The following is a 21,111-nucleotide window of genomic DNA, read 5'->3' as shown; positions in this document are numbered from 1 at the left end:
GTTTATCAATTCTTCAGTTGATAGACATTTGGGTTGTTTCCAGGCCTGCCTTAAATTGCAATTATGCTTCACAGTTTGCAAAAGGCATATGTGAACCTGAGGTCCCCTGCAGGCATAAAGTTTTACCCTCCCACCTGTGAGGTCTTCTACAAGTCTCCCAAAAAGGTTGTGTGGGAGATAAGAGATAAGCATAAGACCACTGACTCTCTTGAGTGTCATAAAAATATAAAAACAAATAGCACCATAGTATTTTGTGGGGGTTTTTTCCTAGTCGGCACATTTCTTTTGTAGGACTTTTTTTTTCTTCCTCTAGGCAGCGCATTTATTTTGTAGACATTTTTTCCTAGTCAGCACATTTCTACAAGAATGGTAGGAACAAAATGCATTTGGCCACTGCCTGTGACAATAACTTATTGTTTTGATGCAGAGTATTTCGATACTATTCGTTCTTTATATTTAAATTATATGTCAGTAATTGCAATGCTCTGGATTAAATGGAAAAATAGGAAAGTAAAGAGGGTTTTGTTTTTTTTTAAGTAAATGAGAATACTTTGAAATAGTACGAAAGCCTAAAGATATTGGTAGACACAATGGCTGTATTACTAGAATGAATCTAATTTTTATTTTTATTTATTTTTTATTTTTTAAAGATTTGATTGGGGAAGGGGAACAGGACTTTATTGGGGAACAGTGTGCACTTCCAGGCCTTTTTTCCAAGTCAAGTTGTTGTCCTTTCAGTCTTAGTTGTGGAGGGCACAGCTCAGCTCCAGGTCCAGTTGCTGTTGCTAGTTGCAGGGGGTGGAGCCCACCATCCCTTGCGGGACTCGAGGAGTTGAACCGGCAACCTTGCGGTTGAGAGCCCACTGGCCCATGTGGGAATCGAACCGGCAGCCTTCGGAGTTAGGAGCATGGAGCTCTAACCGCCTGAGCCACCAGGCTGGCCCGAATCTAATTTTTATATTCATTAAGAACAATTCTTCTTCTCTTCTTAGTCACCTGAAAACTATGAATTTGATTTTTCTTTTTTTTTAACCACTTTATTGAGGAAAAATTGACATGCAAAAAGCTGTGCATATTTAATTTGAGTTTTCTGAAGTGGAGATTATAAGTATACATTGATTTGGACAAAGACATAAAATAAATTGATTTGGACAAAAGTACTGTTAATCATCATTTCCTGTATTTGTAGGAAATGTGTTCCCAGAGGCTCACTTCTGTCCAGTGTTGTGTGTGTGTGTATGTGTGTGTGGTCTTGGTCTGGAAATGCTTTTTCTTTTAAAGGACTGATGATAGTGTATGTGGAATTGTCAAAGCTCATTCAAGCAAGGGTCTTTAGAAATAAGGTATTTTTCCAAACTGTATATCTCTAACTCTTCTCCTAAATATTAGTTGCATATTCATGGCCTTTTCCAAACTTTATCTATTATGCTTAGTTTCTATACAGTCTTTTATTGTAGCATGACTTTTTCATGTATCTAGTCTTCATGTCTATTATTTGGGCAAACAACTTTTAATTGAGTTAAGGAACTGTAATTTACGGATTCATTTCCTGTTGTTGAACATTTCAGGTTGTTCCCCACATTTTGTTAGAAAAATGCTGACGGGAACATCTTGACACAGTGTTTATGTACTTTAGATTATTTCCTTGGGGTAGATTTCCAAGAGTCGGACTAATAGGTCAAAGGGTATGAGCACTTTTATGACTAATATTTCTGCCAGATTGTTTGAAAGAAGAGGTGAACCAGTTCATAATGACATTAACTGTACTGTAGTGTTCTTGCTTTCTCTAGTCTTTTTGCTAGTATATTTAGTATTTTTCTTCTTGCTCTATTAGCAAGTACAAAAAGAACCCTTTATTATTGTGCTTTATTTTGCATTTCTATTCCACTGTTACAGAGTAGAAACTCCTCCCCCCCAAAATGTTGATTTACTTGTGTGTATACTGCCCATGTCTCAAGTCTCTAGTAGGACTAAACATGAGAAGGGAGCAATCTACCTGCCCAAAGTCTATCACCTAAATGGTTTCAACCAGAGGTCCGTAAACTTTTTCTTTAAACAGCTAGATAGTAAACATTTTTGGCTTGGAAGCCATATGGTGTCTGTCTCAACTACTCAACTCTCCCCTTGTAGTATAAAAGCAGCCACAGGTAAATATGTAAATGGATGAGCAAGACTGTGTTTCAGTAAACCTTTATTTATTTATGGGCACTGAAATTTGAATTTCATGTCATTTTCATGCATCATGAAATATTCTTCTTCTTTTGACTTTATTCAACCATGTGAAAATGTAAAAACCATTCTTAGTTCAAGGACTGAACAAAAACAGTCAATCGAATACTGTTTTGCCTGGGGGTTGCCATGCTTTGCAGAAACCTGGACTAAACAGAAGAAGGGCAGACTGAATGAAGCACACCTGAGGAAGGAGGCTGCTACCCTCCTGGAGAGGGTTTGAAGACATCTCCCTACTTGTCCACTTGTCTGCACTTTTCAACTGAGGGAGCAGAGGCTGGGGAAGTGGCTGACAGTCGCTGTGTGGTCAGGACAAGCCTGGCCACTCTTTTTATACAGTTTCTAGTCTCTATTGGAACACACTGCCCTGGCTCCACAGCTCACCATTACAATTGCTCACTCTCCAAAATTTAACTCTTAAGACACACATTTTACAATTGGTAAACTTGTCGAATGCTTTGTCCTTCAGATCTGTATATTTTATGCCATATAAATTACACCTCGATTTGGAAAAGAGCCCCACGTTTTATCTGGGAATGTAGATGGTAGGACTTGTCTACTTATAGTGACACCTTACTTGGTTGACTAACTCATTCGATGGCTTTTGAAAAGCAGGGAGAAATGGTGCAGAGCAGTGAAGCAGTAAACAGGGTGCTTTGAAGTGTGAGAAATCTAGAATGAGGTTTGGCTAGAGATGGAGGGGGTCAGGCTCAGGTGAGAGGGGAGCCAGAGAGAGTACTGAGGAACTTTGTTATGAGAGGGTTTTAAGACTCCAAAAGTAAACTTTATTGTTTTGCCTGTGGCTCAGCTGAACATGAGAGATGGGAAGATAATAAAGTACATAGCAATTTAGACAAAGTTCAGAGCTCATTCAGGGGACAGCTGACAGCTTGTTTGATGTGTTTCCAAAATATTCCAGGCCCCAGGCTTAAATGTTTTGTCAGGTCCCAGAAATATTGCCAAGACTTGCCCTGGAATGGAAGCAAGTCTTTGTGCCAAGTGTGGTTTTCAAACCAAAGTGCCACCTACCGGAAAGAACATGTTTTTCAGAGTAGTCAGGTAACATGTTTGAATATGGCATACTCTGGTGTATGTGTGCTGGTCGGAAAGGTAGAGAAGACCCAATTTAAAGTAGTCCCGAATTCTACATGTAATTTGTGTAATTCTGCCCTCCAAATCAGCACCCAAATGGTTAGGGAGCCCTTACCTTTAGGAACAGAGGAATGCGTGGGGATAGAAGGGTGCAGAGGAGGCCTGAGCACTCCGGGAGGCGTAGGAGGGAAAGCGCCACCCCCTGAGCACTGGGCTGGGCCAGGGGTGTCCTTAAAAGTGAGTAGATGCCGTTTTGCTCTCTAGGGGTGTCCAGACTAGTGGAGATTGCAGCACCAGGACATATTGGAAGGAATCAGGAGCCCCCTGCAGGGCAGCGTACACAACTGGAGACCGGGTCCTGGTGATTTTCCATTCAGAGTTCTGAAAAGGTGACCCTCATCCTCAGGGCAGATGACACGGAGACAGTGAGACTTGACTCAGTGCTGGCAGATGTCAGCTGGCAGAGGAGGCCATGGAGAGCTCTGGGTGATGCCACGGGCAATGTGGCAGAGTCTAGGGTGCAGGAGGCTGGCAAAGCTGGCTGGACATGGCAGGTGGAAATTGAACGCTTTAGGAAAAGACTTAATTCCTTTTGGGGACCTTCTCTGCATTTTCTCATAAGGAGAAGCACTTGACTAAACGCTTGGTTCTGCTTCACTGTAAGAGAAAATATTTTTGTTCTGAGAAAACAGAGGCAAGAGGCGAATCAGGAGGGGCTGAGTGAGTCCCAGTCTTAAGGATCTGGGTAAAATTCATGGCATTGGAAATGCCAAGTGGTTCAATCTCAAATTTAAAAGAACTGGGGGTAAAAGGAGACAACTTTTCAGGGGCTGGAAAGGTTGCTTTTGCTTTCTTATCTCTTATCAGAGCCTTGATAGAGAAAAACAGCTTCTAGTTCTTGGTGTGATTAGATTCTTAGGAAGTTTAAGGAAAAAAACCACACCACACAAAAATCCTTGGCTGGGTTAATGAGATGATTTACAAATCAGTTTCAAAGAGGTTGCCAGAGATTTAGGGACATGGAAAGTCTGTGCCACGGTCATTTGTCATGCTGAGACATGAATTCGAAAGGAGCGTGGTGGGGCCTGGTGACAGGAGTGTGTCAGCTCATGAGCCTCCCAGCCTCCCCATGAATGGTCGGTCTATGCTACAGGGTGGCTCTTTCCCCTGCCTCGTCCTGCCTTTTTCTGGGGAAACCACTCGTAACGTGTATTTGTTAATATGGGGGTTCATAGGTCTGAGACATAGCTCCTTTAATCGTAACAATGGTACAGGTTAGCTAGCATGTCCCTAGGTAGACAGGGAGGTCCCTGGTGGAATAAACAAAGACAGCCATATCCTAAAACTTCAGGTTTTGAAATCACTCCTTCGCTCCAGGACGTAATGTAACAAGGCCTTGAGGTAAATCATAAAATTCCTTTTGGCCTGACAAATGGAGCCGATCTGATAGGTAAGAGTGGGTTACTTTGCTAATTCCTGTAGGATGGGCAAGCAGAACAAACCTGGTAGATGAATTTCATTAGAAGGCGCCAGTTCCCTTCTTCAAACAGCTCCCCTTCCCCAAGCAGGCAAGGGAAGGTATAAAAGTAAGAGCTTTTGCCTCACTCATGGGGCACCCCCCATTCGGGACCCCCTCCCGCTCAGGAGCTGCAACCTCTTCTCCTGCTTCTAATAAACTATCCTGTTTTTAAAACTTTTTGCCTCTCCTGGGTCCGTGTTTCCATTCTTCGGCTTCACGAGACACGACCCCGGCCCGCACTCAGAAACTGCGGGCAGATCCAACATCACCTACATCAACAACAGATGGCATTCACATCCCCCTTACTGGACTGTCACTGTGCTGAGCACTTCACTCAGGACAACTAGGAGCACTTCACAGCCTAGCCCCTGGGGCCACACTGCCCTGTCAGAGGCCCCTCCGGCCCCAGCTCTCAGTCACACGCTGCGAGCTTCTTACCCTGCTATGCCTCCGGTTCTGCACCTGTCAGATGGACATCAGAGTAGTACCCGCTTCATGGGGTTCTTGTAAGAGTTAAATCAGCCATACATGTGGGTCCTTAGAACAGTGCCTTGCCCAGAGAGAGCTCTATTCAAGTGTGGCTGTTACGATCATAATGTGAAGGGTTTATCGTATTGACCTGTGATTCTCTCAAAGCTCAGCTAAACTTCAATTAGTGACCTAGTGTTAGGCATGGAGTCCCACTAGGACAGTGGGAGAGAGAAGGGGGCAGGCAGAATCTTTGTTTCGCAGGTTCTCTCCAGTCCCTCTGGTCTGCTGCCTTGCTACTGCTAATATGGACTAGCAGAAGAATGCCCAAAAAAATCTAAGAAAAGAGATGTTCAAAATGGGATAAGAATACTAACTGGGGAGAGGGGGGAACATACAAACAATGAAAAAGAATGTAACACTACAATGTAAAGGTACAGGCAAAGATTAACATTTTTAAAGTAGAAAATTAGCATTTTTGTACTAGAAAATTGAGATAAAAGCAGATCGTGAAAAATAAAATTAGAGAAAGGGGACAAGTTTACACACTGAAATGAAGTGAGATGTTTTATAAAAATTAAAGGAATGACAAACTAAAATCCAAAAGTAATAAATGGAGAAGGAGAAAGATGGTATCTGGCCCTGACTGTGCACTTTCTAAGCACCCGTAATTAAGATATTATGTGCATCATTTCAGTTATTCTTCTTAAGACCCAGCTGCATTTTGTGAGAGAGGAAGGAATTTTAGCAAGGTTAAGTCACTTTTTAGAAAGTCACTGAGTTGATTTCACAGCCTGAACTCTTGACCACCTCACCATACCAGATGGCTGGGCTTTAGTCAAAGAAGGGATGGCAAAACCCCAACAACTCCCAGAGCTGAAAGCTTCCTAGTGCTGAGAGCCCTGAGACAGGGTTCCTCAGGTTTCAGCAGGAGTGTCTTACGGGAGGAGAGCAGGGGTGCAAAACATGAAGACCCCAGTGCTGGCTTCAGAAAGCTAGTCTGAAACCATATGCTTGGCTGGAAGTGGGACACAAACACTGAATCAACATTGGACTGAGCAGCTGGCCAGTCTGGCCCCAGGGCCACATAGGGAATACAAATGAGTCCACCAGCCAGGGCAAGTCTTGGCAACATATCTGGCATTACTGTGCTATTATTTTCCATTTTTTCTTTCATTTTTATGAACTGATAGTTTGAGTACAAAGGCTCTGTGTTGAATGACCCCCCTCTGGGTAGCATGGTAGAGTTCTCTCAAAAGAGCTCCTTGCCCGCACGATTCCTGTTTTTTTCTAAAACGCATACTTTGAGTACTCTGTCATTAATATCACCAGGGAGCTCAGTCTATATGGACAGAATCGCACATAGAAGTTCAGTCATGATAATTGATCATACTGAGAATAGAATCTATTTGTATTTTCTTCATCCAAGTCAAAAGCTCAAATCAGATACCAGGCATTTGGACTCCCTTGGCTGAGGCATCCTATTCCACAGCCTCATGATATCTTGGAGACTCAGATAATCCTCTGCCTGTTGAACTGAGCATGGCTCCTGATTCTGTTGGGATTTGACAATGTTCCAGCACTGTTGGCAGGTCTTTCTCGTCCCTTGGCTGTGTTCTTGGGGTCTGTGTCATGAGGGCTGGTACTGGGGGAATAGTCGTTGGCCCCTCCGACTGCTCCAGTGCTGTAAGCCAGTTGGTGCTTGGGCCACCCTGCTTCTCCACTTGCTCCAGTGGGGCCTGTTTCTGAGAGGTGTCTGGTGGTGGACCCCACTGCTATCCAGCTGACACTGTGGTCACTGGCCATCCCACTGATCGCCATGTCCATTGCCAAATAGATCATGCCCAAGGTGCTGCCCTGGGCTGCAGCATGTGCAGGAACCTGGGCATCTTTAAGAAGCCCCACGTGTGACTCTTAGCCGTTGGTCTACCATGAGCGTTGGTATAGGTGTATTCTCATTTAATCCAGCAGTCCTCTCTCAGCAGTCCTCTCGTCCCTGATGCTCAGCTTATTTCCAGTTGTTCATTGTTAAATAACGCAGCAGTGTGCATATTCGTGGTTAAATCTCTGTCCTCATTTCTGTTTTCTGGGGTAAAGTCTTAGAGGTCAAATCTAGAGTCAAAGGATAGGCTTGTGGTTTTTTTTTAATTGGGTAACAGTGTGTTTTCCCAGGACCCATCAGCTCCAAGTCAAGTTGTTGTCCTTCAATCTAGTTGTGGAGGGCGCAGCTCAGCCCCAAGTCCAGTTGCTGTTTTCAATCTAGTTGCAGGGGGCGCAGCCCACCATACCATGCGGGAATCGAGCTGGCAACCTTGTTGTTAAAGGCACGTGCTCTAACCAACTGAGCCATCTGGCCGCCCTCTGGCATCTCAGCAGCAGCTCAGCTCAAGTTTTCTTCAATCTAGTTGTGGAGAGCGCAGCTCACCGGCCCATGTGGGAATCGAACTGGCAACCTTGTTAAGAGCACGCACTCTAACCAACTGAGCTAACTGGCCACCCCTGGATGGGCATATTTTTAAGGTGGGGTATAAACCAATTTGGCTAGTACCATGTTCAAGTGTGTAGTGGAGAAAGCATTGGGCCAGGTGTTGGGACACCCAGGCTCAAGACTGCACTATCCTTTGGACACTTGTCTCATTACGGAGACCACCTCCCTAATGATGTAGATGCCTGACCACTGCACTGTACACCTAAAGCTGAATCTGAACAATAATGAATGCCAACTACAACATTGTGTGTATACACACACACACACACACACACACACACACACATATATATATATATATATATATATATATATTTACAAGAAGCAGAGTACAGCATTAGGAATAGAGACAGTGGAAATGTAATGGCTGTGTGCGATGTCAGAGGGGTAGTGAATGGGGAGAGGGGAGTTGTCACTGTGTGCGGGATATAAATGGTAAATGTCTAACTATTACATTGTTTTGTGCACCTGAAACTAATAAAAAAAAAGGAAGGGAGGGAGGGGGAGAGAGGGAGGAGAGAGAGAGAGAGAGAGCTAAAGAGAAGGAAAGGAAAGGAAAGGAAAGGAGAAGGAGAAGGAGAAGGAGAAGGAGAAGGAGAAGGAGAAGGAGAAGGAGAAGGAGAAGGAGAAGGAGAAGGAGAAGGAGAAGGAGAAGGAGAAGGAGAAGGAGAAGGAGAAGGAGAAGGAGAAGGAGAAGGAGAAGGAGAAGGAGAAGGAGAAGGAGAAGGAGAAGGAGAAGGAGAAGGAGAAGGAGAAGGGGAAAAGGAAGGAAGAGAAGGAGGGAGGGAGGGAGGAAGGAAGGAAGAAAGAAAAGAAAGAGACCACACTGTGCTACCAGTGGAGCAGGGCTTTGGGCAAGGTTTTTGGTTTCGTTTCTCTTTCTTTGGTTTCATTTTTTTCTTTTGTAAAATGAGCCCCGATATGAATCTGCACAGAGTGATGGTGCGGACAGTGCTCGGTCTCTCAGTCCGGAAGGCAGGTGTATAAAAGGAGGCCACATCCACTGGAGTCCATGGTGGACTGGCTTAAGAGCAGGCTTCCCTTTATGCAATGTGATGGTTCCTTGAGAATTGCTTCAGGGTTTTCACGAAGATATTGCCATCCTGTATTATGTGAGAAGAAAATCTAGATTACTATCTGGAGTTGACTTCATTTTTAGGCCTCTGATAGAGATCAAAGAAACTTCCCTCACACATACTCCAAAGCTGATTACTCCAGTATTAATTTCACTCTTGTATCTTTACAGGGAAACTTTATGGTGATGTTCCTTTTATCGAAGAAAGACACAGACATCGGTATGAGGTATGTGTTCACACTGAATTACTGTGGAATATAGATGCTTAGTGTGAGGAACTCCAGTGATTGCAAGCAGGCCTCTGGAGAAGAATGGGGGACGTGGAGACCTCTGGACCTTATGTGGGTGGAGTAGATACCAGAATAAGCCCAGAGTTCTGTTTTCAGGGAGGACTGGTGGGAATCGCTGCTTGGTATGCTATCCACAGTGTCACAACAATTAGGAGAAATAATTTGCTGAGTATAGACCACTTTTGGTCTTATTTCCATTGGGAATTGACCCCGTTGGTGGGACAAAAACTATTGATCTGCTTTGCCTAAGTGGTGGCTACAATGTGTAAGGACTACTATGTAGACGACAGTGTGGCTATTCATTCCTTTATACTTAATTTGCATCTGATATGCACTGGAGAGGAAAGGGGCAAAGACACACGTGGTCTCCCTCCTGTTGCGAAGCTTACATTCTAATTGGAGAGGACAAAAAAATAGGTAACAAAAATAATTACAGATTAAATCATATATCAGACAAGGCACGTGTATCTAGACTATTAAAAGAATTCTTCCAACTCAGTAATAATAAATAAGGGCAAAGGATCTGAATTGACATCTCTCCAAAGAAGATATACAAAAGGACAATAAGGAAATGAAAAGATGCTCAACATCATTTGTCATCAGGGAAATGCAAAGCAAAACCACAGAGATACTACTTCACACCTGCTAGGATGGCTATAATCAAAAGATGGATTATAAGAAGTGTTAGTGAGGATGTAGAGTAATTGGAACTCTCATACATTGCTGATGGGGATATAAAATGGTGCAGCCACTTTGGAAAATCATCTGGAAATTCCTTAAAAGGTTCAACGTAGAGTGACCATCTGACCCAGTAATTCCATCATTAGGTATATCCCCAAGAGAAATGAAAACATAAGTACATGTAACAACTTGTACACAAATGGTTATAGCAGCATTACTCATAATAGCCAAAAAAGTAGAAACAATTCAAAAGTCCATCAACTAATGAACAAAAAATAAAATGTGGTATATCTGTACAATGGAATAATATTTGACAATAAAAACAAATGAAATATTGGCACATGCTACAGTATAGATGAACCCAGAAAACATACTGTACGACTCCATTAACATGAAGTGCCTAGAATAGGCAAATATAAAGAGACAGAATGTAGGTTAGTGTTCGCTAGGGCTGAGACGGAGTTGATGAGGGGGTCTGGGGTTGATGGTTAGAGGGTACAGGGTGTATTTTTGTATTGATTGTGGTGATGGTTGAAATCCTATGTGAATATACTAAAAACCTTTGAGTTGTACATTTTCTGTAGGTAATGTGTAGTATAGAAATTATATATATCAATAAAGCTGTTAACAAAAGGAACAATAATTACAAATTAGGAGAATTAGCCTAATGTTCAAAAATAAAATCAAAGTGTATGGGGTTAAGATTGAGAAGGACAGATGGGACCCCATTTTGATTTTAGATGAGGAAGTGCTTTCTGTGAAGGAGAGTCTGAAAAGTTTGGGAGAAAGCTAGTTATGAGATAAGTGAGGGAGGGGGCCGTGAGCTAGGTCATCAAGTTGTCATTTATCACCAGTATTTTAGTAGAAAACTTGCTCCAAGCTTCTCTTTAGCGTTTTTATGAAACTACCTGTAAAGGAAGCTTTGGGGTTAATCACAAGGGAAATAAGACAGTTTCAATCCTCAAGGAGGTTTGTGATTTGGAGAGAGATAGTTAATTTTACACATAACCCAAGGCAAGAAGCAAATATGGGGATGGCTATAAATAGCTGGTTTCAAGGTCCCAACTCAGAATGTCTGTTGTCACAGTCCTACTTTTTGAATCTCATCTTTGGATGAGAGAATGTGGGCCTCCCAGATTTAAGGGTTGTGATTAGACTATTTTTCAGGTTCATCATGAGTTTAAAAATAGGCTTTGGGGGCTGAATATAGAAATTAACTACTAGAGCATCACTGAAATGGAAAATCCACCTAGTTGATGGAGGACCTTTTAATAAGCTGATATGTCTGTATTGTTCTGCTGCCCAAAGACACTTTTGATTTCTTGTTTCTCTAGGTGAACCCTAGCTTGATCAACCAGTTTGAGCAGAGTGACTTAAGTTTTGTAGGTCAGGATGTGGATGGGGAGAGGATGGAAATCATTGAACTCGCAAGTAAGTGGGCTTTTCACTTTTAAAAATTTTTATGGTGCGCTAGCATCTTTTTGTGAACCATAGACATACAAAGCTATAACTTGAGACCCATTTTGTTTGTTTTCTGTCTTTTCCTCTCTCCTTTGAGATAAATATGCAACTAAATATAAAGTGTGTAAAAAAACAGACCGTTATTGACGAAAAACACCCAACCTAAGAGAAAGCTTATAAGAGTTTGTTTGAGTCAAACTGGCGACAATTGCTGGGAAGCAAAATCTCAATGGATTGAGAAAATGCTCCATGAAATGACCGTTTGCAGCTTATTTTATAAATAAAATCAGAGGAGAAAGGTTACATGAAATCCATTGGTGATAGATTAATGGGGTGGGAGAAAGCAAAGTGGAGAAATCTCTGGGATTGGATAAAAGTAAATTGGAGAGACAGGTATTTCTTTTACATAGCTGGGTACAGGATAGTTAACAGAGATGGTAATCAGGATACAAGCATAATAATGAGGGATTTTACAGTTGCCAGCTCTGGTCCAGAAAAAGGATTACTGACATTCCAAGGATATTATCTTAGGTGAAAAAAGACAATAGACAGGCCCACTTAAAGGCACAGATTAACTTTATGAAGGAAGCTAAAGATATGACTTCCCGCCATGTCCCACTTAGTTATGAAATTTTTTTTATGGTCACGGCATTTTATGTGGTTATTTTCAGTCTCCTGAGCTTGTCAGGTTTACTATGTGGCCCTTTTCTGTCCACACCGTTTATAATCCTAATCATTTGGGCCTATTAGTGTGAGCCTACCATAAAATGATGTATTGTTCTGCTTCTCCCAGTTCTACCAGTAGTATGCTTCCTTACCATCATCCCTGCCCCCTTCTCTTGTTGCCAGCCTCTAGGATAGGTGCTCTGGGGAAGGCAGGCAGCTCACTGTTGCGTAGTACTCTGCTTTCTCCCTCCTTTGAGGAAGAATAGCCCAGTGCCCTCCTCACTTACTGCTGACTCGTGTTGATGTCTGTTACGTGTGGGATCTGGTCTCTTCTTGCACCTAGTGTCTGCCTTTCCCTATTACTCATGCTCCATGGTCAAGCTTGGGCCAGTTGTTTAACTTTTGAACACTGATGGCTGTACTCAGAGAAGGTTTTAGTAAGACCAACACAGCACAAAGGGATTGGACTTGTGTTGAGGAAGATCACCAAAGAAGTTGTTTGTGGCTGGCCTGGGGCGCCCTCAGGGGCAGAGGCACAAGACATACCTGTATTTATTGATGAGCTAGAGGATGGTGTTCTCATTCAGAGCTGCAAAGACATGGTAAGCCAATGCTTACAGCTGGTCCCCAGCTCTTTCTCTTGGCATTCTAGCCCAGGGGTGGGCAGACTGGCCTGTGGGCCAGATTTAGCCGGCTGACTATTTTTGTACCGGTGATGATCTAAGAATGGCTTTCACATTTTTAAATGGTTAAAAAATACATTATGAGATTTGTGACCTGTGAACATTATATGACATTTTAGTATCCATAAACAGTTTTATTGGAGCACAGTGACACTCATTCATTTGTGTATTGTCTATAGCTGCTTTTATGCTACAATGGCAGTGAGGAGTAGTTGGAAAAGAGACTTTATGGTCTCCAAAGGCTAACATTATTTACTGTTTGGACCTTTACAGAAATGTTTACCAACCCCTGTTTTAGACCCACACATAGGCACTTCATTTAACTAACTTGAATTTAACATTTTCAGGTGCCTGCTTGACCTGTTTGTCTATTGGATATTCTCCTAGCACTTCCTTTATTTAAAGCTAAATTTACATGTTCTCCAAACTACGTAGTTCTTCTTCCTCTTAACTATTTTGGTTAAGGTATCATCAGTCTTCTTGTCCAGGGTTTCTCACCCTCAGTATTGACATTTGGAGCAGGTGTATTCTCTGTGGTGGGGGCCGTCCTGTGCACGGTAGGATGTTTAGCAGCATCCCTGGGCTCTGCACACTGGATGCCAGTAGCACCACCTCCCTCAGCACCCCAAGTTGTGACACTTCAAAAAATATCTCCAGACATTGTCAAATGTCCTTGAGGGGCACATTTGCCCCTGGTTGGGAACCACTGTTCTAAACCATGGGCTTGAAATTGGACTTATTTAGCTTTTTTTCTCCCCTTTATATCCCCAACTTGTAATCAGTTGTCAAGTTCTGTAGATTCCATCTCTGGAAAGAAAGACCACCTATCGGATTTCATTCCCATCCCTGTCACCCTAGTCCCAGCACGTTGTGACTCCTAACGAGGACAGGGCTCTATGCAATGAATGTGACACTAATATGTTGGATAAACCACTCTCATTTGTTGAATGCTTTGTATGTACAGGATGCTCTAAAAATGGTAGCGTAATTTTCTAGAACCTACCTTTTCAATCTATATAGTGTAGGTTCCAAATGATCTGGACTACTTACTTTCTCTTCTTCTAACTTTCCTATTTCTTTTTCCCTCTTAGCCCATGTCGCTATCCTCTGCTTCATATTCGTTTTCTTTGTCCCTTTCTTTTTCTGTCTCTAATCTGTTCAGATACCTCAGGAGTCCTGAGCAGGGAGGAGAATTGCAGTTGGAAAAGGCTTCTTTGAATTCAGTAGTATGTTACCTGGCCCCTGAAAGAGGAAAGCAAAGGACATTGAGTGTGCACTCACTAGATGCTTCTCACTACACCCCTTGCTAGGGACTCAGTGTGCCTTCTGTAACTTACAAGGCAGGTAATGTCATTCCCACCTTACAGAGGAGACTGAGTGCAAAGAGGTTAAATAACCTGCCCAGAGCCATCCACCTAGAGTACCTGGTGCGGCTGGAGCCAAACCAGGTCATTTTCTCCTTCTGCCACCACCCCTGTGGGATTTTGTTGTTCTTTTGTTTTTATTGGACATTCTACTTCAGATTATCAACCCATCCTAAAGTTTTGAATTAGAGCCTGAGGATTTATTTCCTATAGTCTTTCTGATGGAAATGCCCATCATTTAGAATTTGTATAGAGTGGATCATTGTTTGGTGTTGAAGTCTCTTCTGTCTTTCTGGCATGTGAAAGGGCAGAGAATTTCTTAAGCAGATTTCTATTTGTTTGGTTCAAGTACTTATTCTCTCTTAATTCTCCTGGCTCTCATTATTGTCAGCAAATATTAGAAGCCTCTTTCATCACAAGGATTTAGATTCCCATTGACACTTTCAAATTTCATGTGGGTTGTAAAGGAAATGAGCACCACTGTAAAACCTTGCAATTTTAAAAAGCTGACTGCAAGGGAATTCATTTTATTAAGGAAAATTCCCCAGAAGATTTGGATCTTAGCTGTCCCTTAGAAGCATATCCACAAATTTCTACATTCCTAAAGGCATTCTAAAAACAACAACAAAGCTTGAGATTAGTACAATGTCAGAATTTAGTTCAAAGCAATTAAGAATATTACTTAAAAGAGACTTTAACTGACTGATATAACATCATCAAAATAAAAACTTTATAGTCTCTTTGATCATATTGGCATAGGAGTTTTTTGGATAAAGTGATTCAAAGCAATGATCCATTTATTCAAATATTCTGTCCCTGCCTATGACATGATCCATTCAACTTCTGTCTATAGCGGTACAAAAACACAATTACTGTCTGCTTCTTTCAAAGATATCCCTAGATACCGCAAGAGGCATTACATCTTAAATGTAAAGCTGCATTGCTTAGTTTCTTTTCTAAGTGTGAATTATTTTTCTTCTACTTTTCTTGAGAGGATACATTCCTAAGAGAAGGTAGCATTCCTCTCACCATACTTTCATTCCTGAGTGATGAAGGCGTCTTCCTAGATGTGATGTAGAGAATTTCCACACTGATTTTTTCTGGAGTCAGAGATGTCCAGAACTTGCTGCGGTGATGGGATATTCTGCCCTATTCAGTATAGTAGCCATTAACCATTTGTATCTATTGAGTATTTGAAACATGCTCAATTAATTTGAATGAATTTAAATAGCCACATGTGGCTAGGGTCTACACTTTTGTAGAGCAAAGCTTTAAATTATAACCGTAGAAAAGTAGACATTTCTGATCAACATCTGTCCTCACTACTATACAGTAGCTTTGGGTCTCCAGTGGTAAGTGATATGGGGATTTGTGATTTTGAATTCCATACTAAATTTTTAGATCATTTCATAAAGCATCTCTTTGAAAGCTTTAAAGTTGTTGTATTTACTTCCCCCTATAAAACCTATATTTTGGGGCAACCGGATGGCTCAGTTAGTTAAAGCACGAGCACTGAACAACAGGGTTGCCAGTTCGATTCCCACATGGGCCAGTGAGCTGCACCCTCCACAACTAGACTGAAGACAATGAGCTGCCGCTGAACTTCTGGAGGGGTGGCCGGATGGCTCAGTTGGTTAGAGCACGAGCTCTCAACAACAAGGTTGCCAATTCAATTCCCTTATGGGATGGTGGGCTGCGCCCCCTGCAACTAAAGATTGAAAACAGTGACTGGACTTGGAGCTGAGCTGCGCCCTCCACAACTAGATTGAAGGACAACGACTTGGAGCTGATGGGCCCTGGAGAAATACACTGTTCCCCCGATATTCCCCAATAAAATTTATTTTTAAAAAACACCCATATTTTATCATCTTCAGTTTGATATATACAAAGAGAGAAATTTAAGTGATTTTTAAAGTAGGGAATATACCACACAGGCCATGCTCTGTACTATAGTAATTATGGGATTAGAGAGTTACCCAATCTCTAATTGAGAGTTACCCAAACTCTCCAGGTTTTCCTAACCTGGTGGGGGGAAAAAAAAACAACCATAGTTTTTGAGAATTCCAACTGGAGGAAATAATTTTTAATCCTAGAAAATTTCTACCCAGATTTGGAAATGTTGCCCATTTAATTCTTACCATTACAAAATGGGATTTCTGTGAAAAAATAGCTGGGGAAAGCTACTTTTCTGTTCCTATTACATTTAGGAGAACTTGAATTGCTCATCTAGGGGCTTCTTACAACCCTCAATGTGAAAAATAGCTTAATTTCCCCCTGATAATGTAAGTAACATATGCTCATTGTAAGATTCACACAACACAGAAAAGTATAAGGAAGAAAAATTTTTTTTAAATCTTGAACTCTTACCACCTTGAGCAATAACCACCATTAACATGTTGAAAGTCCATCCTTTTATCACTCAGAGGTTCTTTATCACCAGGGATAAGTTGGCATAGGCTGAAATATGAGTTCAGTTTCATGGCGCTATCTATGATTAATACCCAACTTAAAGTTGTGACTAGAAAAGCAGTTGTACTTGCTGTATTCTTAGGGGACACTTACCTTGGGAAAGGAGACCTTGTTGGAAATAGCCTGAAGCCATCTAAGAGAAAGAATGACCTACGGTTAGCCTAAAGTGTGGGGGATACCATGAAAATGGAGCCAATGTAAGTCTATGAAGGGCCTTCAAAAAGCAGGCAGATTTGGGGAAAGCAGAATTCATCTTGCCATTTAAAAAGTTTTGCTTGACTTTGTTCACTCTAACACCTTCCACAAATGAAATGTTGGATCTCTTATTAAGTGAGATGTGTTTTGCAATTTGAAATTCTATAGTGAAGATGGATCATGAAAGTTACCAGCTATGATGATAAGTTAAATAAACATCTCACCATTGAATGAGTTTCTGATTCAAAGATAAGACGTTTAAAGTATTTCTCATGTTTGCTTCAATCGCGTCATGGTTGTTCTCATTTCAGATCACCCCTATTTTGTTGGTGTCCAATTCCATCCTGAGTTTTCTTCTAGGCCGATGAAGCCTTCCCCTCCATACTTGGGACTATTACTTGCGGCAACTGGGAACCTGAATGCCTTCGTGCAACAAGGATGCAAACTGTCCTCCAGGTAACCAGCTTACTGCTCTTAGCAATGATCCAAGATACCATTATCAACATCTTAGGTTTCTCATAAAATTTCATATCGTAGTAGGATTTTTTTTAAGTGAAGAACCATTTTGTCCTTCTTAACAATTGTGATTTTTTCTCTTAATAAAAATAATTTAATCACATCTACAACCGTAACATGTCAGTTTTCCAAATCGTGCTAACACTGGACATTATTTTAGAAATTTTTGTCATTTTGATAGGTGAAAAATGGGATTTTCTTTTGTGGACTCTGATTAATACATTTATATGAATATTTCATATGTTTATTGGCTCTGTTTAATGAATAGACTGTTCATATCCTTTGCCCTCGTTTTCCTTTTGCTATTATATCTTTTTCCTTAATGATTGGGTAAGGTCTTTAAAGGACATTAATCCTTTGTTAGGTCGCATATATTTTTTCAAAGTGATTTTGTTTTCTTCTAAGTTGTCAATGGTAGTTTTTATTTTCCTTAAAGGGTTTTAAATAAGGACTATATGTACCGTGTTTCCCCAAGAATAAGACCTAACCAGAAAATAAGCCCTAGCATGATTTTTCAGGATGACATCCCCTGAACATAAGCCCTAATGTGTCTTTTGGAGCAAAAATTAATATAAGACCCGGTCTTATTTTCAGAGAAACACGGTAGTTCTCATTTATATATATTTTTAAATTTATGTAGTCAGATCTTTTATGGATTCTGCCTTTAGTGTCATGCATAAAGTCTTTCCTCATCAAAAGATTATATAAATAATAACCCATTGTTTTCACTAGCACTTTATGGTTTCAATTTTATGCAGTAGTTTAAATCTATAATCTATATGAGCTTTATTTTTGGTATAGTGTGTGAGGTAGAGACCTGGCTCCTTCCTGCCCTCAATTGTTAGTAAGTTGAGTAATTTAGGTGGGTTTTAGGGATTTCTGTTTTGTTCCATTAATGATGTCATCTCTTATTTCTGAACCCTTACAACCCTTTGCATTATCATAGCATTATTATAAATCAAGCCCTTGTCTACCTTGTTATTATTTAACATTTTAAAAAAGGTATTTTGCTGCTCTTTGAATCGTACAATGATTTTAAAAATCAGATTTGAATAAAAAAATCCCTCAGGGATTCTCATTAAGATTTCTTTACATTTAAATACTAGTTTGGGGAGAATTTATATTTTACTTTTTCTCGTCCAGGTATATGATATGTAATAATTTTTAAAAGTGGAAGGAACTAGCTAGCATTATAGACTAGTTATGGGGTAGTACAATAATAACTGGATATATGTTGTTTAGAAGATTACCATTGCCGACCCTCATCCTAGCAAACAACTCTTGCCATATTGCAGTTGAGGACTGCTGGGATCTGTGCATGGTGTTCTGTGTGTGTCCTTGTGTTATGCAAGCCTGCTTATTTGCGACATTACCTGCCAGGAGAAGCTCACAGCTCCCTAGCATTTATTTTAGCTATGTGTTCAAATGGGAACAGCTTTATATATTTTGCATGTCAGGCGTCTCACTGAATTAATGATCGATCACTCCTTGTACTCTTGAACCAGTGCTCTGGTTTGTACGCTGTGCCCTCTGGAGCTGGAGTCTGGCCTGCTGTGAGGAGCAGGCTGAGGGGCTCCAGGCTCTTCCCGGCTTGAGCTCATGCGGCATGGTTCTGCACTCAAGTCCATATAAAGACGATCTTCCTGTGTTCTGAGGCTGCATGGTTTACGCAGCAGATCGGAAATTCCAGTGTGCTCCCATGTTGGATGTGTGCTGTGATACTTCTCAGCCACTTTATTGTCTCCATTATTTCAGGTGCTCACATGTGAAAGGAGGGTGACAGTGAAGCAAGTTAGACGTCTGGGAGAAACAACTCACACTTAGTAATTCATGCATAACTATCTGGTTGTTTGTAAGCATCAACTAATATACGAATGGCGTCTAGGTTGTGTGGCCTGCCCACCTGTTTGCTGGATGGCCTGCCAATTCCTGCATGGGGACTGGTGGTTTATGGGTAAAGCTCACTGGAAGTTTCTGAGAAAAGTGAACGCTTGCTAGTGACTACTGAGGAAGGCACAGTATGTCTCGGGGAGAAGGAAAAACCTCTTAACAAAACTCTGATGCTGGTATTGAAATTACAGCTGACTAGCCCACTTCCACGGTTGTCAGAGAATTCCTATGTATCAGCCACACACTGGCGCATTCCTTAAGAGCAGCCAGCATCTTATTTATCTTTGTCTCCCTGGCTCCCTAGCACACTTGTGTGTTTTTTTAATTTTTATTCCCCATTAAAGTAATAAATGTAAATAACGGGAGGACGGATATAGTCTAGTCTAATCTTGACACCTTACAGGGGGTTTTCCCACTAAGAATGATGAACATGAATTAATCCAGTGACAGACACTAGGATTCCAGAGGAACCCTGCACTTCAACTCTTCTCTGCCCAGCTCCGTGGCACTAGCAAGCATTGAAAAGCAAATGATGGCTTTGATGGCCAGGCGCTAATGTGAGCTGATATGGGACTGTATTTCTGTCAAACAAGATTACTGTCTGTAATCAACCCTAAACAAATGTGACAAGGAATATGAACACTAGAATAATGACTTCCTTTCCCAGAAATTGGCAGACGATATTTAACTGTGGCACATGCGCAGGCAACATCTTTAAAGCCCAGAATGTAACAATCCTTGGCTTTGAGCAAGCCCACCTGAGCTGCAACCTCTGCGTTCTGCCTCATGGAGAACATGTATATTTTAGTGCCTGGGAAGTTGCAGTAAGAATATTATTTGGGGATCTAGAGCTAGTGAACTAAATTCTCAGCTACTCTGCTATGTGTAGAATGACAGCAGTTATGAAGACCATTCCACCTGGTTTTAGACTTTAGTGGTCTGTTCAAGATGCACATAGTTTTAGGATAGTATTTTTTAGGCTTGTATGATCTACTCAAAACTAACATGCAAAAGCAAACTAAGAGTTTTGTTTTTTTTGGGGGGGTTCCCCCAAGACCACCCACATATTCGATGATTCACTAGAAGGAATCAGAATATATTAGGTTGGTGCAAAAGTAATTGCGGTTTTTGCAATTATTTTTAACCTTTTAAATTGCAATTACATTTGCACCAACCTAATAGTTGTACTCATGACTAAAATTTATTACAGTGACAAAATAAGCATACACAGCTGGATCAGTAAGGGAAAAAGGTGTAAGTGGATTCTGGAGAAATCTGTTTGCAGGTTTCCTATGTTCTCTCCTGTGAGATGTCACACAGAGCTCACCCTCCATCCAGCAGTGAAAATGCAACAGCACATATGTGATGTGTATGCTGAGAGAAGCCGATTTGAGACTCAGAGTTCAGGGTTTTCATTGGGGGCTGGTCACAGGCTTTCTCTACCTAGCAACCACTCAAATTCCAGACTTTCAGAAGGAAAACAAGTGTTTACCATAAATCACATCTGCAGACAGCCTAGGCCCAGTGAAATGAACTTATCAGTTAGTGATGGAGAAAACACTCTGAAAGCCAAGTTCCCAAGTTCCCCCACAAGCAGGCCCTTTTAGAGATAGCAGCCTCAGGCCTGCTGTGTTAACTCTTTTGCATAAGTCTAACAAATCACTTTTAGAATAAATAAATCCAATGGGAAATTATGGTCCATTAAATACATCTTTGTAATTCTTTGCAGATATCTACCCTCTGGTATCTAAATATAATTTGTCCCATGTATGAAAAGTAACCACAAATTTGCATGGTCTTACTGGCATGTAATGTAATAGAATGAGACTGTTTCATGTACTTGTAAGAAAAAAATGCTAGGAGACTTACTAAATAAGAGTATACAACGGTGCTTATAATTGTGAGTTGTTTAGTAGCTAGAAACAAGCACATAATCTCTCTCCAGAATTCCATTTTAAGCAATTGGAAACGGAAGAGGGATCAAAGTTTATAGTTCATAGGTTGTTTTTGAGCATGTGTGTCTCT

General features: G+C 41.2%; 1 protein-coding gene across 6 annotated transcripts in view; it reads left to right on the top strand.

The window, feature by feature from the left end:
* Nucleotides 1-21,111, top strand: part of CTPS2 (CTP synthase 2) — a 101,506-nt gene that overhangs the window by 69,198 nt on the left and 11,197 nt on the right. For all 6 annotated transcript variants that reach the window (XM_074324097.1, XM_019746325.2, XM_074324098.1 and 3 more), the window contains 3 exons: nucleotides 9,043-9,098; nucleotides 11,177-11,273; nucleotides 16,992-17,136. In XM_074324097.1, coding sequence (XP_074180198.1) covers nucleotides 9,043-9,098; nucleotides 11,177-11,273; nucleotides 16,992-17,136 — 298 coding nt within the window. The remainder of the gene's footprint in view (nucleotides 1-9,042; nucleotides 9,099-11,176; nucleotides 11,274-16,991; nucleotides 17,137-21,111) is intronic.

This window comes from Rhinolophus sinicus, chromosome X (genome assembly GCF_036562045.2).
Source record: "Rhinolophus sinicus isolate RSC01 chromosome X, ASM3656204v1, whole genome shotgun sequence".
In the NCBI taxonomy this organism is placed as follows: Eukaryota; Metazoa; Chordata; class Mammalia; order Chiroptera; family Rhinolophidae; genus Rhinolophus; species Rhinolophus sinicus.
The sequence above is the reverse complement of the archived record's forward strand: the minus strand, read 5'-3'. Positions and strand labels throughout refer to the sequence as shown.